At 46.1% G+C, this 16,578-nt stretch overlaps 1 protein-coding gene across 1 annotated transcript in view; it reads right to left on the reverse strand.

Moving 5' to 3' along the window:
* STX18 (syntaxin 18) overlaps positions 1 to 15,093 on the reverse strand; it is a 145,973-nt gene extending 130,880 nt beyond the window's left edge. The window contains exon 1 of the mRNA XM_040419109.1: positions 14,908 to 15,093. Coding sequence (XP_040275043.1) covers positions 14,908 to 15,054 — 147 coding nt within the window. The 5' untranslated portion in view covers positions 15,055 to 15,093. The remainder of the gene's footprint in view (positions 1 to 14,907) is intronic.
* Positions 15,094 to 16,578: the final 1,485 nt, after the last annotated feature.

Genomic DNA, 16,578 nt, shown 5'->3' on the forward strand with positions numbered 1-16,578 from the left:
AGCTTCAGATCATCAGAATGAACTCCCATTGTAAAACCAATAAATGCTAAAAAAAAAAAATTGTTCTCATCCTACAAAAAAAATGCTAAACACTCTTTGCACCATCATACTCAACCACCATAATTATCGGCCCATTGGCCAGCATTATTATGTGTAACATCAGCCTTCTATGCCTGGGCAGTACTGCTTAAATTCACTGGTGCTTTTGTAGTATCTTCATTGAAGAGTTCAAGGAAGCTACTCGTCCCATGGGACTTGAAATCTTTAAAAACGCAAGTTATGGTCAAACAACCTCAAATGTCTAAGATTGGTTCAGTAGAACTACGTGAGGTCCTGGAATTGAGGACATAGTACGGCATGTAAACCGCAGCCACAGTGCAACTACTGGAGTGGGTTTGAAGCCAGCCATACAGACATTTATGGCATATCCTGGGATAATCCCTATAGCTCTTAGTTCCTGAAACTGGACCTGCGGAGCAGGGTTTTGTCGCAGGAAAACCATTGGTGGCAAACGACTCACAGTGGGTAAAAAAAAATAAAGGAACCTATACTTCATCGATCATCTGGTGCCGATGCTGCCTGGGTCACCACTAGTGTCCACGCCACAGATGGCCCAACCTGTGGCTCTCCAGCTGTTGCAAAACTACAACTCCCAGCATGCTCAGACTGCCTACAGCAGGGAATGGTGGTAATTGTAGTTTTACAATAGCTGGAGAACCGCAGGTTGGCCATCTCTGGTCTACGCCCTGATCCCATCTCAACACAGTGGTTGGCCAAACGGGTCACCAAATGTTGCAATGGGACCAGGAAGTTGGCAGTGCCACTCCAACAGAAGATCATCTCTTAGCTTTTAACCTATTAGTTGCCCACTGCCACCAATTTTTGTTCCCCACAGGAAAGCCTCTTAATTAACCAAAACCCAATCCGGTGGTTGCCTTTTTGCCAATATGGAAGCCTGCATCTTCTTTTCCCAATATCACCCCACTCATACAAGCTCCTACATAACACTGGCAATGTGCAAGTGAAATGCTGCCCTTATAAGAACGCTCTCTTACATACGAGCAACACGTTGAAGAGAACAGTCCTTTCTTCAACGTGCATGACCCCTATTATTCCTCAAAACAAAAATCGCTAGATGAAGAGCCAGAGATAAAAATCTATTAGCCAAGATGGCGGGAGCTTGGATGCCTTGCATCAATACAGGATTACGGCATGAAGAAATTTACAGGATGGAGGAACGATTGGCTAAATGACATTTTCAAATTAGCTGTAATCAAAAATTTGTAGCTGTCACTTAAAAAACTTTGCAAGTTGTCTCGGAAAAGTAGATTATCTGATCAGGGGCCACATGTGTTATAGATTAAGTCTACGCTGTCAGCCTTCTAAGCGAAGTTTTAATTTAATCTTTTTTTTCTTACTTGTTGTTCTACCTTTAATCAATGCCTCGTGAGAGGATCAGCTTTCTATAAGAAACTGTTAAGTATAAAGAAATGTTATTCTAGCATGTTTAGAGAAAAAAAATTAAAAAATCACAGCGTCAGCCCCCCCCCCCCCCCCAAAATCCCAACCGCAACTTAATTATGTACAGGACATTCCAAGTCCGAAATTGCTAGCTCTGTTCCCAAGCAATTTTTAAACTGGATCTCCTGTAATGGCCCCTGGTTACCGTGTACATTACATGATGGTTACATTCACAAAAGCATTAGGCCATTTGGACGCGGAGTTAATCTGCGCTAGTCGAGGTTTGACATGGCAGACGACGGCTTGTAGATCCCAAGTCTGAAGGGAACGCAAGCAATGCAACGACTGGGAGGAGGAACTTTGAAATATCCAGGCTTAAAAGGGGTTTTCCGGGAGTACAATATGGATGATCTATCCTCAGGGCAGGTTGTCGATAGCAGATCGGTGGAGGTCCAACTCCCACTACTCCCTCCAATCAGCCGTTTGACGAGTGCACAGCACTTCGATGAGCGCTTTGTCCTCTTCCTAGGCCTGAGACGTCATGTTCATCGGTCACGTAGCCAAAGTACAGCTCAGTCCCAGTCAAGTAAATGTTTCTGGGCTGCAATACCAAGCACAGCCGCTATGTCCAGAGATGTGCTTGGTAAGCTGCGGGCAGGCCTCAGCACTTACAGCTGATCAGTGTTGGGTGTTGGACCCCCATCAATCAGGGAATAGGTCATCAATATTGTACTCCCAGAAATCCCCTTTAAAGGGGTTCTGCAGTTTGTTTAAACTGATGATCTATCCTCTGGATAGATCATCAGCATCTGATTGGCGGGGGTCCAACACCCGGGACCCCCGCCGATCAGCTGTTTGAGAAGGCAGCGGCGCGGCCTTCTCACTGTTTACTCCAGGCCCAGTGACGTCACGACTAGTATCACCGGCCTGGGCGGGGCTAAGCTCCATTTAAGTGAACAGAGCTTAGCCGCGCCCAGGCCAGTCATACTAGTTGTGACGTCACTGGGCCTGCGGTAAACAGCGAGAAGGCCACGGCGCTACTGCCAGTGCCTCTGCCTTCTCAAACAGCTGATCGGCGGGGGTCCCGGGTGTCGGACCCCTGCCGAACACATGCTGATGATCTATCCAGAGGATAGAACATCAGTTTAAACTAACTACAGAACCCCTTTAAGGCAGTGGATACCCAGCGATCTTGCCCGTGACACCAGTCGTGCAATCAATGATCTCTGTGTAGGAATGCAGTCATTGAAATGAAAAGGGGCTGCAGCACGACTCAAGACGCTGTTGTCCACGACACCAGAATCGCAAAAAATCCAGCAGTGCAGGCAACTTACAAGTCACACTGTGCGCCCATTCAGATCAATGGCTACACAGCGATCATTGGTTTCTTAGGCTGGGGCTATGCAACAAGTGCACCACAAAATGTCTCAGGAAAGTGGCATAATTCAGAGCTGTCATTTGGCTGTAAAAGCATAGCCAAATCGCAGAGAAGTCACAGGGCAGCCACAGTCCTATATACTTGTATTGTGGTCTATGATGTCAGGAGACTGGAGACCAAAAATCCATCAGAGTTGGATCCTTTGAGACTGTCGCATCGCAACCCCAAGCATTAGACGCGTTGTTACAATACGAGATCGCAATCTTCACGCTGTGTAACACGTCGCCATGTAGTACCAACCTTACAGAGATATATAAAATATAAAAAATAAAAAATAAAAAAATTCTATCAAACTGATTCCATATGTCTCCAATCTCCTATCAAAAAATATATATAAATAAATAAATAAATATTGGGGGCTCTCATCTGAATATCCTCATTTTTGCACTCAATTAAACAATGACTCTTAAAGTACTTGGCCAATTTCTAAAAATATTTCCCCGATATACCTTAATGTAGTTTTTGTGACATACATCTGCAGCAACCTTGGCCACATGATGGCAACAGTGACGTGCCTAGCTCACATCACCACTTTTGTCCCTGGGATCCAAGGACCCTCTTCTGTACTAGCATTAAATATGTTCACTTACTGTTCAGCACATGTGCAGAAGAGGAACTGACCAGGGTCAGCAAAGAAAGCAGCGCTGTGGGTGAAATCACGTCACCATCACCAACTAGCACCCTATAGATACAGCAGCTGATCAATGTAAAGGTTTAGAAGGCCAACAGATGGGAACCTGAGGTCTTTCTGCTGCACAGAGGTTAAGTTATGCTGTGATATACAAAAGTATGCCACACCAAAAATAGATTGGGATCTACTGGGTTATACTTGTAGAAATTGGCCAACCACTTTAACGCAACACTTGAGCACCCTGCCACTAAACGCACCAATTCAGGGGGAAAAGTCAGCAGAGGATCAAAAACTCTCCTGTGTTAGGACTGTAGTAGTATGAATTTCCTGGAAAATAAACACATGAAACGAAATATTTTGTTGGCCGAACAGTCGGATCATTGTCTGAGATATCTTAGTTCAATGATTTAAGAATGGCCGAGGAGCCCATGAATGGAGAGCTTGGTCTCTGGCCTCTGAATCGCATTTCATGTGTGTCAAGAAGATCAGTGCAAAACCAGACAATTTTTGTAAGTTGTAGATAACATCATTATATGAATAACCCCATTTAATTCCCAAAGTCATATGATGTCTCCGCTGGTGGATGAAAGAAGATCTGTGCAGAGGGCGAAGCCTCACCATCGAGCCCATTAGGTTTCATAACAATCTTTTAAAGCTTGAAAGTAAGGAAATGGATCCAGCTTCCAATAAAAGCGGCGATCCCCTTTATTTATTTGGGTAGTAAAATCCAAGTGTAACACAGCCCACAAACAACATCTAGGCGTTTTGTTTGTGTACGTGACACAGTTGTTGGATATCACACTTACTAAATACCCCATTACTCACCAATCCAATTCAAGATCAAGGTATCACATGAAACCTGGTGGGGAATTTACTGGGCAAAATGCAAAACATGGGAGATAAAAAAAAAAAAATCCACATAGAAAAATCAATGATATTGTAACGTAAGGTCGTATTTGTTATTTAGACTGGTAGGAAAACCGCTGCCCGGCTGAAACATCCAAAAGGCTTTTTCTTGTAATCGCCCCTCGCCTAATAGCGCCAATGACCCTTTCTACACCTAGGATGTAGCGTCTCGCTTGTGTACTATGTATATGTAACCGGCTGCCGACATGTTTCTTGTCTTCAAATGTGGAATTTGTTATTCTCGTTTTATTTTCCTTTGTTGTAGGATATTGCAGAGAGCGGGCTCTGCCGGTTACCACATTATCACAAATTCCGGATTGCAGTTTTAATACTGTTTGATGGTATATTCCATTCCATTGGATGCAGAGGTAAATGCATCTCGTATGGGCACACCCGTCACTACCCTTGCATCGTACCCATACTGGTTTGGACATTGCTTGGTCACTAGAATGTGTCAAAATTGGTCAAACTATTTCACATCAAATCTCGTTTTATTCCAGAGAATTAGGAGGAGGTCGGAAGCCAGTGGAACTTGGCATGAAGTGCACCATTGTACTGGTAGTGAAGTAGGCCACGCTTCACAACGGGTCCTCTCGGGGGTGTCAGTTTTGGATAATCCAGACTGCATTCTGATATCACTGTCCAAAGTGCATATAAATCCCTTATTATTTTACCCGTCTTACCCTACATTGACCCAAGCTGTCCTCCTATATTTTCTCCACGGCATCGGAGAGCTCTACCTGGATCTTAAAGGGCCTTGTCATGCGAGCCTAAACTTAATACGATAGAGAACGGAAATATAAGATTTTTGCCAAATACCTTTATTTAGGCTTTGTCACCCATGCAGTCCATGTCGCTGAGTTTTCTCACTGATGCCAATGGATGCAGATACCGCTGTGGTTTGGCACCATGAAGATTAGTCTGACATCCTGGCTTCTGTCCAAAAAGTGTGCCAATGTCACAATGGATTCTTGCCATGCGACCATGCTAAAAATCTAGCTGCTGAAACCCCACTCACATGGACGCCCGCTGAGGTCAATAGTAGAAAATGAACTCTTGCAAATAAAATCTGGCATTTTACGCTAGTCTTGATATCCCTTGCGCTGCCGGCGGATGCCCATATTTTATGGCAAGGCGCATGCTTGGTCATGAATTAGGCGCATCCTCCGGCAGTCCGTGCGCCCAGACTGAAATGTATGACAGCTCTTAGCTGTTGGAGATTTCGGTCTTTATTTATGCCAGAAGACTGGCATAAACTAAGATAAATGCGCCAGTCCCGGAATCGCCATGCCACCTTCACGGAAAGTGGCGAAGGCAGCGTAGAAACGCAACTATTTTTTTTGTCATAGTGGTGTTTAAAAAGTCACGAACACAGAAAGCTGACATAAGGAGATGATAAATTCCCCACCACAGTTTTGTTGCATTTTTTTGTTGAAACAAAAAACACCTAAAAACACCTGATTGTGCTGCGTTTTTAGATGCTGTTTTAGCATTTGTTAAGCGTTTTTGTGGGGTTCTTGGCCAAACAGTATGTTTGAGAATGTTCGTTTTTTTTAACTGCATTTTTTGCAAGCCATGCTTATTTTTAAATAGGAAAGTATATAATGACCGTAATGTTACTTACTCTGTAGAGCGGCATGAAAAAAAATGTACTGGTTAAGAAAAAAAAAATAATAACTGTGTTTTGTGTTTTTTTTAAGTACAGCCAAAAAAATAAAAATATGGATGTCTATGGGACAAGAAACGCCACTCCTAGAACATGCTATGATTCCCAAAAAAATATTCCACCGACAAAAAATAAATAAAAATTGATTGTCAAAAGCCACCACTACAAAAAACGCCCGTTTGTGCTGCGTTTAATAATTCCCAGAGACTTCCATGCAGCATCTGGAGCTGGTGTTTTGTTTAGTTTTTTGCCTAAAAACTCTGGAGAGAAAAAAAAAAAAAAAAGAAAAAAAAATAGAAACCGCCTGAGAAACACCAAAAAAAAAAAAAAAGACTACACTCACATTTACTAATACCATCTAAGAGCTTATGCAAATTGCGGATCCGCAAAACACCGATAGCGGCCGTGCATTTCTGCATTTTGCCTGTCCTCTATATATAACTGTCCGATCCTTGTCCGTAAAACAGACAAAAATAGTACATGTTCTATTTTTTGGCGGGGCCGTGGAACAGACATACGGATGAGGACATGACACTGCATGCTGCCTGCATCTTTTGCGGCCCCACTAAAGTGAATGGGTCTGCATCTGACAAAAAATGCAGATCGGATGTGGACAAAAAAAATAAAAAAAACTGTGGTGTGCATGAGCCCTAAAAGTAATACAATCTCAAATTGTGCCAAATTTATGACAGTGGCTGGTGGTGCGCCTGAAGACTGTCTAGTCTACGTATACTTAAAAAAAAAAAAAATGTGCCAAAATGTGAGGACACTTTTTGGCGCACAGCACTTCATTTAAGACCTGCCCCATTTCCTCCAAAGTCACACTCCCTTTTAGCTAAGGCTCCTTTCACATCACCGTTTCTCCTTTCCGTTCTCCGGCTCCGTTGAGGAGCAGGAGAACGGAAAGGACGGATTCTGCAGATAACCGAGACCTAACTGAGCGTAACGGAGCCTAAAGACCCCATAGATTATAATGGGGTCCGTTTGGTGTCCGCTCAGATTTTTTGAGCAGAGACGAAAGTCCTGCATGATCCCCTGTCGGGCAAGTCACTGAAAGTGGTTAAAACATTTATAAAATGTGCTGCGAAACATACACACCAGTACTATTTGTTAGGTTCCAGCAACATACGGGACCTTTTACATGGGTCGAGGATTGGGACAATTATCGGGGACAGATGTTCATTCTCGATAATTGCCCTGTGTAAATCTGCCACCGATCACCCAATGAACAAGCAAACTCTCATCATTTATCAGGCGATCACATTGATGCGGCACATAAAAGCATAGTTTCCGGGCAGCGCATCACCCTACGTACATAGGAATCTCCATGAGTTTGCACCCTGGGCGTCATAGAATCAGGCCCTGCAGACTTATTCTAAATCACATGCATCTTATTTCCACCAAAGGTCATTTTAGGACACCAACATCTCTGGTGCATTCAGCAGCACACAATATCTGGAAAATTCGCTCAGAATCCTGAAGAAGAACTGCCTGCTAAAGCCATTAGATCGGGAAACCTCACCCATTGCGCCTGCCTCGGACGTCACTGACGATTCCTCTCCTGGACTCGATCTAATGTTGCACACGTCAAATGGCAGAACTAAACATCTGGCAATTAAATCTGCATTCATGCTTTGGTAACAGAGACAAAAAGCATTTTCTCTACCAGTAAAGTAACACAATTAGTCCTGACTAGTCCCTGCTCCCCGGGGCAATACGGACTCCAGAACTGGATACCGTCTGTGGGCAGCGTCAGTGGGAACGCTTGCTTACATGGCACAAAATTGCTTCATTCCTCTGTAACGCAGAACTTACATTCAAAAACACTGGCGGAGGAATGTGACGAGCCATAGGATGGAGGAGATTACATTTCGCTAGCGCACGTGAGGTCTTGTTCTCTGCAGGAAAAACTGAATTTATGTATTTATGTAATCTGGTGCCATCAAAGCCTAATACTCTCCATCTTAAAGGCATGTCCAGGATCCTTTTTTATTTATTTTTTTATTCCCCCCTCCCCCACCCAGTGGTACCTGTGAATATATCTACGCCTACCGTCTGTCAACTTCCAGATGGACAGAGTCCTGTGCATCACTGCAGTCAATGACTGGCCTCTGCAGTGATGCCTGGGGGCATGTAATTGCGGAGGCCAACATAGAATGTGTCGGCAGATAAGAACCATTTGGCCCATCTAGTCTGCCAAATCTAGATGGGCCAAATGGTTCTTATCTGCAGACACATTCTAGGTTTCTATGTTGGCCTCCGCAATTATCCATCTTCCAGGGCATCATATTGCTTTGTGTGAAAGTGGAAGCATATCAAGACACAGCAATGCCCTGTAGCAGCCTTTGGCCTCCATCTAATGGCTCCTTAGTAATACAGTCGTAACGCGGCCATGAGCATTAGGCCAGAAAGACTAGTTCCTTGTACCCTACAGGAAGGCGCTGGTTGGTACAGTAAGGGTGCTTTTACATGGGAAAATTTTGGTAACAAGCAACGATGGCAAGTATCTTCAGGACATTCACGCAGTCCTTTGTTTCCATCATTGGCACGTATCCTGTTTACATAGAAAAATGCGCTGCCAGCAAAAGACTCCGGGGTACATGTACTACAAGAGGACATAGTTTTAAATTAGAGGGGCAAAGGTTTAAAAGTAAAATCAGGAAGTATTACTTTACTGAGAGAGTAGTGGATGCATGGAATAGCCTTCCTGCAGAAGTGGTAGCTGCAAATACAGTGAAGGGGTTTAATCATGCATGGGATAGGCATAAGGCCATCCTTCATATAAGATAGGGCCAGGGGCTATTCATAGTATTCAGTATATTGGGCAGACTAGATGGGCCAAATGGTTCTTATCTGCCGACACATTCTATGTTTCTAAAGCAGTAACCAGCTCTGTCCACTACACAGCACTGGGGAGGGTGCAGGGTGTCGGACCCCTGCTGATCAGATATTCCACCCGGACGCATAAATAGAATGACGTTTAGAGTACATATTTGGGGTCCATTCACACGATCGTATGAACGGGCCGGCATCCGTTTTGCAATTTTGCAGATCGGGTGCGGACCCATTCATTTCAATGGGGCAGCAAAAGATGCGGACAGCACACAGTGTGACGTCCGCATCCATAGTTTAGTTCTGCCGCCCCGCAAAAATATAGAGCAAGTCCTATCCCATTAGGCATTTTCTATATAGCGCCGGCCATGCGCGGTCCGCAAAATGCGGAACGCCCATGGCTGGTATCCGTGTTTTGCAAACCACATACGGTCGTGAGCATGTAGCCTTACTGCCAACATTGTGTTGGAAATTCTAGTTGAACACTTGAGAGAGAAACCTATTTATCTACAGGACAAATGAGGTTTATGCCACTTACAGTAGTGTTAATTGAGGACCCATTTTTCTGTACATTTTAGGACTATAAATGCACTCCGGAGTCACGGACACAAAAGAGGGGACAATGAGGACACGTCATAACACCTAAACACGTCTGGATACATGGTCTTTTGATATATATTTATGGGGAAATATTGAATCCAAATCACCCTTTTTATATGATGGACGCCACCAATTCTCACACCACTGCATTGTATCCCCTATTGCCAACCAGGCCTATTTGGAACCAACTTAATTACATCCGCAGTGGAGAACAAGGACCAATCCCCTACAAATAACACCAAGCAAGTGGTTAGGTGCTTGTAGCGCAAGACTGATCTGCTGGGTTACATCACTGGCTTCCGTGATATATGAATGGAATAGCCATAAGTAGAGCGGAAACTACAGTCCACAGCGTCGGCACGCACATCTCTCCAAGTAATCAGCTGCTCTGATATATGGTAACTGGTATATTCCCAGCCATGAATGGGATTCAATCATCTTGTTAGAACCCTAGTTTTGTATGGACTTTTATGGATTCTTAAAGACATGAAGAGCGGCGCCCGGGGATCTCACTGCACTTACTATTATCCCCGGGCGCCGCTCCGTTCTCCTGTTATCCCCTCCAGTACCTTTGCTCAGTAAGTTATAGTAGGCGGAGTCTGCCCTTGTCCTGTGGGCGTCTCCTTCTCCTAGGCTGTAGCGCTGGCCAATCGCATTGCAGAGCTCACAGCTTGGGAGAAAAAAAACTCCCAGGCTATGAGCTGTGCGCTGCGATTGGCCAGCGCTACAGCCTAGGAGAAGGAGACGCCCACAGGACAAGGGCAGACTCCGCCTACTATAACTTAGTGAGAGAAGATACCGGAGGACATAACGGGAGAAAGGAGCGGCGCCCGGGGATAATAGTAAGTGCAGTGAGATCCCTGGACGCCGCTCTACATGGCAGCATACTTAGTTCACAATGTTTTTCAAGGTGAAAGGTCCTCTTTAAAGAGAACCTGTCATCAACTTTATGTTGCCCACACTAACGGCAGTATAAAGTAGAGACAGGTGAGTTGATTTCAGCGGTCTATCATTTATAAGATAAAAGTAAGTGGTTGCTGAGAACCAACATCACAATAATTGCAGACTGGACCTGGAAAAGAGTCCCGGCCACCTGAGAAGAGTCCTGGTTATACATGAAGTCCTGCTCTCCTGCCAACCTGCTGATGACTGACCGTCTTCTACCTGGTTTTCTCCCTTTCTCTCTAGGAGAGAACTGCCAATCATCAGCAGATGGCGGGAGAGCAGGAGATTATAATAACCAGGACTCTTCTCAGGTAGATTGGACTCTTTTCAAGGCCTGGGCTGCAATGATTAAGATGCTGGTTCTCAGCAACCACTGACTTTTAGCTCATGAGTCACACAGAACTGAAATCAGCATTTCTGTCACTATTTTGTGCTGCCCTCAGTGAGGACACCATAAAGTTCATGACAGGTTCCCTTTAATAGACTATTTAGCTACTTTTTATCTTGTGAATTTGCAGGGCCCTCACAATAAGAATGTTGATGTCATTTACCAACTCCACTAGTGATATTATACGGTAACTGATTGAGTTTTATCCATCAGTGATTTTATTATTAGTGTTTTATTTCCTCCTACTAAGGCTGAATGCACACGGCCGTGTTCCGCGGCCGAGCGGTCCGTGGTATGCCGGGCTGGATTCCTGTTCAGAGCAGGAGCGCACGGCGTCATTGGTTGCTATGACGCCGCTGCACTACAGTAATACACTCCTATGATCTATACGAGTGTATTACTGTACAGCGGCGGCGGCATGAAGCGCACGGCGTCATAGCAACCAATAACGCCGTGCGCTCCTGCTCTGAACAGGAATCCAGCCCGGCATACCACGGACCGCTATAACCAGATCAGTGTGTGCACCTGAAAGATACCTAGCAGAACAATTGGAGCAATGAATTGGGAGATCTCTAGATCCATGTCAGGTACAGGGCTGGTCCTATATTTGCTAGAAAGATTGTCATGTCCTATATGATGTTTGATTGTCATTTTTTACATAAATCATGGGATAACCCCTTTAAGGGAGGGCAAATCTGCAACTCCTTTATGAGGCTGAACTGAAGAAAGCGGACCGCAGCTACACCTTGAAGAAGGGGGGCATATTGGTGACTCGATTGTAGGGGAAATTCTCTTTGTGAAAAGCTGCAGGTAAACTACTGGAACTAATCGGCAACCATTAACAAGGAGATCATGTGAGGAGGGTGAGGAGGGAGAGGATGTCTCGTAAAAGGAGAAATGTCTCAGATCCAGGCACATGAAAGCCTAACACAACCCCATATTTAATCAAGTGTCTATATGGGACATAACGCTGGACACGTGGGCCTATCCATAGGCCGGGTATTAGGACTGGTCACATGAGAAGACAAAGCAAACGTCTCATTGGCATCTTCACCAACTGTACCACGGAGAGAGAAAGTCTGACAGAGCGCTTTACCCCTCTGTCTTCATCAGTCCTGAAGACTAGGACTAGACCTCCGCTGCATTCATATGGGTGGCACGGCAATCAGGTTCTCCTGATCAGTGCAGGTCCCAGCGGTGGAACATCCACCCATTAGACACCTCTTACCTATACTACTGAGTGGTGGGAGCTCGTTACAACAGAGCAGCTCCCATTGGGAGACTAGCTGCAATGACAAGCTCTGTGCACTATGCAGATGACGGTGCACCGGTGGGATGGAGGGGTGTCGGACTCCCGCCAATCAGCTTATCCTTAAGAAAGTCCATGACTTAGTAAAAGCTGGGCATCCCCTTTAATTTATCCCTCTGCACTTTGACAGGACCAGACGTTATGACATTTCCACTGCCTAGTCCTGTCAATCAAAATGGAAAATATGGGACCAACACAGATGCCTTCAGCTTCCAAGTGCACATGTAACAGGTCCTAGGTACAAATCTGCTGACAGATGCCTTTTAAAGGGAAAATGCCAGCGGTTCAGGTCATGAAAACTGCCTACAGTAACTGCAGAAGTGACTTTTGAGACCTTTTTTGTAGCATGTAAATCTTCAGAAAATCTACTTTTATTCTTGTTGCCATCATAAGCAAATTAGCTGTTGGATGTAAAGGAGGCCTGTGTTGTCCTCCTCCAAGGTCAAGCTTTTGGCACCCCATCACCACCATCACCACCAGCATCTTGATTGACACTATCCAGGCCAGGGAACATCTGTCCCAGTTCTCATGAGATCCCAAGCAGGCTCCCTTCGCTCCCACGTCCGGCACATGTCCAGTAATTTTATCTGTACGGCCCCTGGCTTCAAGGCTTCACTGCACAAGAGCCGCATACTCCAGGGAAGAGCTCTCCCGCTGTGTGGCGCATGTGCAGAAATGACTATGGAGGAATCTGGTCCTAGTGGCAGTGATGGGGGAGTTGTGTGTGTGGGATGGGATAGGAGCGGTGATGGGGAGGAGTGTGTGTGTGGGGGAGGAGATGTAGCAGTGATGGGGAGGAGTGTGTGTGGGGGAGGAGATGTAGCAGTGATGGGGAGGAGTGTGTGTGGGGGAGGAGATGTAGCAGTGATGAGGAGGAGTGTGTGTGGGGGAGGAGATGTAGCGGTGATGAGGAGGAGTGTGTGTGTGAGGAGATGTAGCAGTGATGGGGAGGAGTGTGTGTGTGGGAGGAGATGTAGCGGTGATGGGGAGGAGTGTGTGTGTGGGAGGAGATGTAGCGGTGATGGGGAGGAGTGTGTGTGTGAGAGGAGATGTAGCAGTGATGGGGAGGAATGTGTGTGTGGGGGAGGAGATGTAGCGGTGATGGGGAGAAATGTGTGTGTGGGAGGAGATGTAGCGGTGATGGGGAGGAATGTGTGTGTGGGAGGAGATGTAGCGGTGATGGGGAGGAGTGTGTGTGTGGGGGAGGAGATGTAGCGGTGATGGGGATGAATGTGTGTGTGGGGGAGGAGATGTAGCGGTGATGGGGAGGAATGTGTGTGTGGGAGGAGATGTAGCGGTGATGGGGAGGAATGTGTGTGTGGGAGGAGATGTAGCGGTGATGGGGAGGAGTGTGTGTGGGATGGTATAGGAGTGTGTGTGTGGGGGAGGAGATGGCAGCGGTGATGGGGAGGAGTGTGTGTGGGAGGAGATGTAGCAGTGATGGGGAGGAGTGTGTGTGGGGGAGGAGATGTAGCAGTGATGGGGAGGAGTATGTGTGTGGGAGGAGATGTAGCAGTGATGGGGAGGAGTATGTGTGTGGGAGGAGATGTAGCAGTGATGGGGAGGAGTGTGTGTATGGGAGGAGATGGTAGCGGTGATGGGGAGGAGTGTGTGTGGGAGGAGATGTAGCGGTGATGGGGAGGAGTGTGTGTGTGGGAGGAGATGTAGCAGTGATGGGGAGGAGTATGTGTGTGGGAGGAGATGTAGCAGTGATGGGGAGGAGTGTGTGTATGGGAGGAGATGGTAGCGGTGATGGGGAGGAGTGTGTGTGTGGGAGGAGATGGTAGCGGTGATGGGGAGGAGTGTGTGTGGGAGGAGATGTAGCGGTGATGGGGAGGAGTGTGTGTGGGATGGGATAGAAGCGGTGATGGGGCGGAGATGTAGTGGTAAGGGGGAGGTGTGTGTGTGGGAGGAGATGGTAGCGGTGATGGGGAGGAAATGAAGAGGATATTGAAAGTGTCAAGTCCCTCCCCATCCTGGACGTTCTGTGGCATTACGGGCGACAAAACAGGGCATAGAATGTGCAAAAAAATGTGGCAGATGTGGCTGCAACAGGTATAGTTCCGTTTCCTAGCGTTAATAGTGTATGTGATTCTTTTTAATTTGTGCTCCCTCACTGGAGAATCCCTTTAACCGCTCATTTGCATATGTATTAGAAGTAGTTTCTCTCCAGAATGCAGTAACAGATCACCGAGTGAAAGGTCTCATTCCATGCAGCTGAGCCGGTGACGGACTCCATGTAACCCTCAGATGGCGCACACAGATTGGCCTCAGCAGTCACCGGACAGCACAATACAGGGGCCAGATGGTTTCTCACTACACAGGTGGGGTCATCACACCACACTGTATATACAAGCAGCACTATATATATATATATATACACATGTTACTACTTCATGTAAAATAATGTTCCCCGTTATACGGATTCCCGTCACTTACAGAGGGGATCATGTCCTCAGCTAGGACCACCAGGCTGCTGCCATGACAGGTCCCCTGAGGCCCATCAGACTAGGACAGGGACCTGACTGACTTCCCAGCTGCTGTGACACTACAACTCCCACCCTGTCCTCCTTACAGTTCACGCTGGGAGTTGCAGTTCTACAAGAGATGACAATTAATACATTACAGACCCCTGAAGAATACTTCTCAGCCAATGCAAGCAAAGCATCCTGGGATATGTAGTTCGCTAACAGCTGGAGAGTGACAGGTGGTGCTCCGCCGCGTCACTCACCACATCCCGGGTCTTTCCGCTGAACTCTCCCCGGGGCCGGCTCCTCTTCAGCACGTCCGTCTCCGGCAGAGACACCCCGAGCGCTTTATTTCTGGTCTTTACTGTTTTCACACTGGCTCTGAATAACAGAGTGATGTCAGCTGCCATCTTGACAGCGACACGTCATCATCTGTGCATCTGCCTAATACTTCCGGCCAGAGCGACAAGCCCTGGGATAAACGTTCCGCCTCACAAGTTCTGTGCGCATCATAGAGTGAGGGGGAGTGTGCGCATGCTCTGTTGTAATGTCACAGTGCTGAGAATCCTCACATATAATAACCTTATCAGAACTGTAATGTCTATAAGAATAGTGAGACAGCCGAGAGTTATGCGTCTGTCTATCCCATATCTGACTACACACACACTGGAGAGGTAGAGAGTGGAACCAGTACAGGGGAAGAACAGTCCCCAGTGTCACAATGACCCAATTTAGGTCAACTCCAAGGTTTACAGGCCTTGTGACTTTCTCCCAGGTTGCTAAAATAGGAACCGAGAACCCGGGGGAAGAAGATTTAATAAAGTGGTCACCGAGTATCCGGGAATGATAAGATTTGGAGGCCAACGCCTTGGGTTTGTCATGTTCCTCAAACCAGTCCTGAAGAATTATTCTGCCAAAAGAGGACACTCACTAGCTATGTTCCTGATTCATGTCTTTTGTATTATCTGTGTTCTGACCTCGACTTGCCTTTTTGACCACTCTGTCTCACGTCTTGGTACTGAGCTTCTCGTCTGGTTCTGATCTTGGCTTGGCTTTTCGACCACTCCATGTCTCACGTGTTGGTACTGAGCTTCTCGTCTGGTTCTGATCTTGGCTTGGCTTTTCGACCACTCCATGTCTCACGTGTTGGTACTGAGCTTCTCATCTGGTTCTGATCTTGGCTTGGCTTTTCGACCACTCCATGTCTCACGTGTTGGTACTGAGCTTCTCGTCTTGTTCTGATCTCGGCTCGACTTTTTGACTACTCTCTGTCTCGATTTGGTACTTTGTTGTCCTCCTGGTTCTGACCAATTTCTGTACAACTCTGTCTTTGTGTCTTGTCTTCGTCCCTTGGTGTTTTTTGTCTTGCAGAGTAGCGAACGTTGACCAGTTGCGGACTTGCTACTTAGAGCTTGCATTGCAAGTAGGTAGGGAAAGCGGGCGGGGTTCCATTTAGGGCTCACTGTCCATGTCCGTCCCTACCTACTGACATTAAAGGATGTGTTCTAAACAGGAAGAGGGATATACGCTGCTGCCAGACACCTCTCTAGGTTGCTTATCTCCCTTAAGAACAAAGGATAGTGAATGTTGAAATTCGACCCGATTCGACATATATAATATAATTACTATATAATAATATAGTATAATTTTGGAGGACAGTTGGCACACCGCCATACACATACGGTTCGGTCCATATATATTTGGACACTGACGCCATTTTTTATTTTTTTTACCCATTTACTAAAACATATTCAAGTTATAGTTATATAATGGACATGGACATAAAGTCCAGACTTTTAGCTTTCATTTGAGGGTATCCACATTAAAATTGGATGAAGGTTTTAGGAGTTTCAGCTCCTTTACATGTGGCATCCTGTTCTTAAAGAGGCCAAAAGTAATTGGACAATTGACTCAAAGGCTGTTTCATGGGCAGG

Source organism: Bufo bufo, chromosome 2, assembly GCF_905171765.1.
Source record: "Bufo bufo chromosome 2, aBufBuf1.1, whole genome shotgun sequence".
Classification (NCBI taxonomy): Eukaryota; Metazoa; Chordata; class Amphibia; order Anura; family Bufonidae; genus Bufo; species Bufo bufo.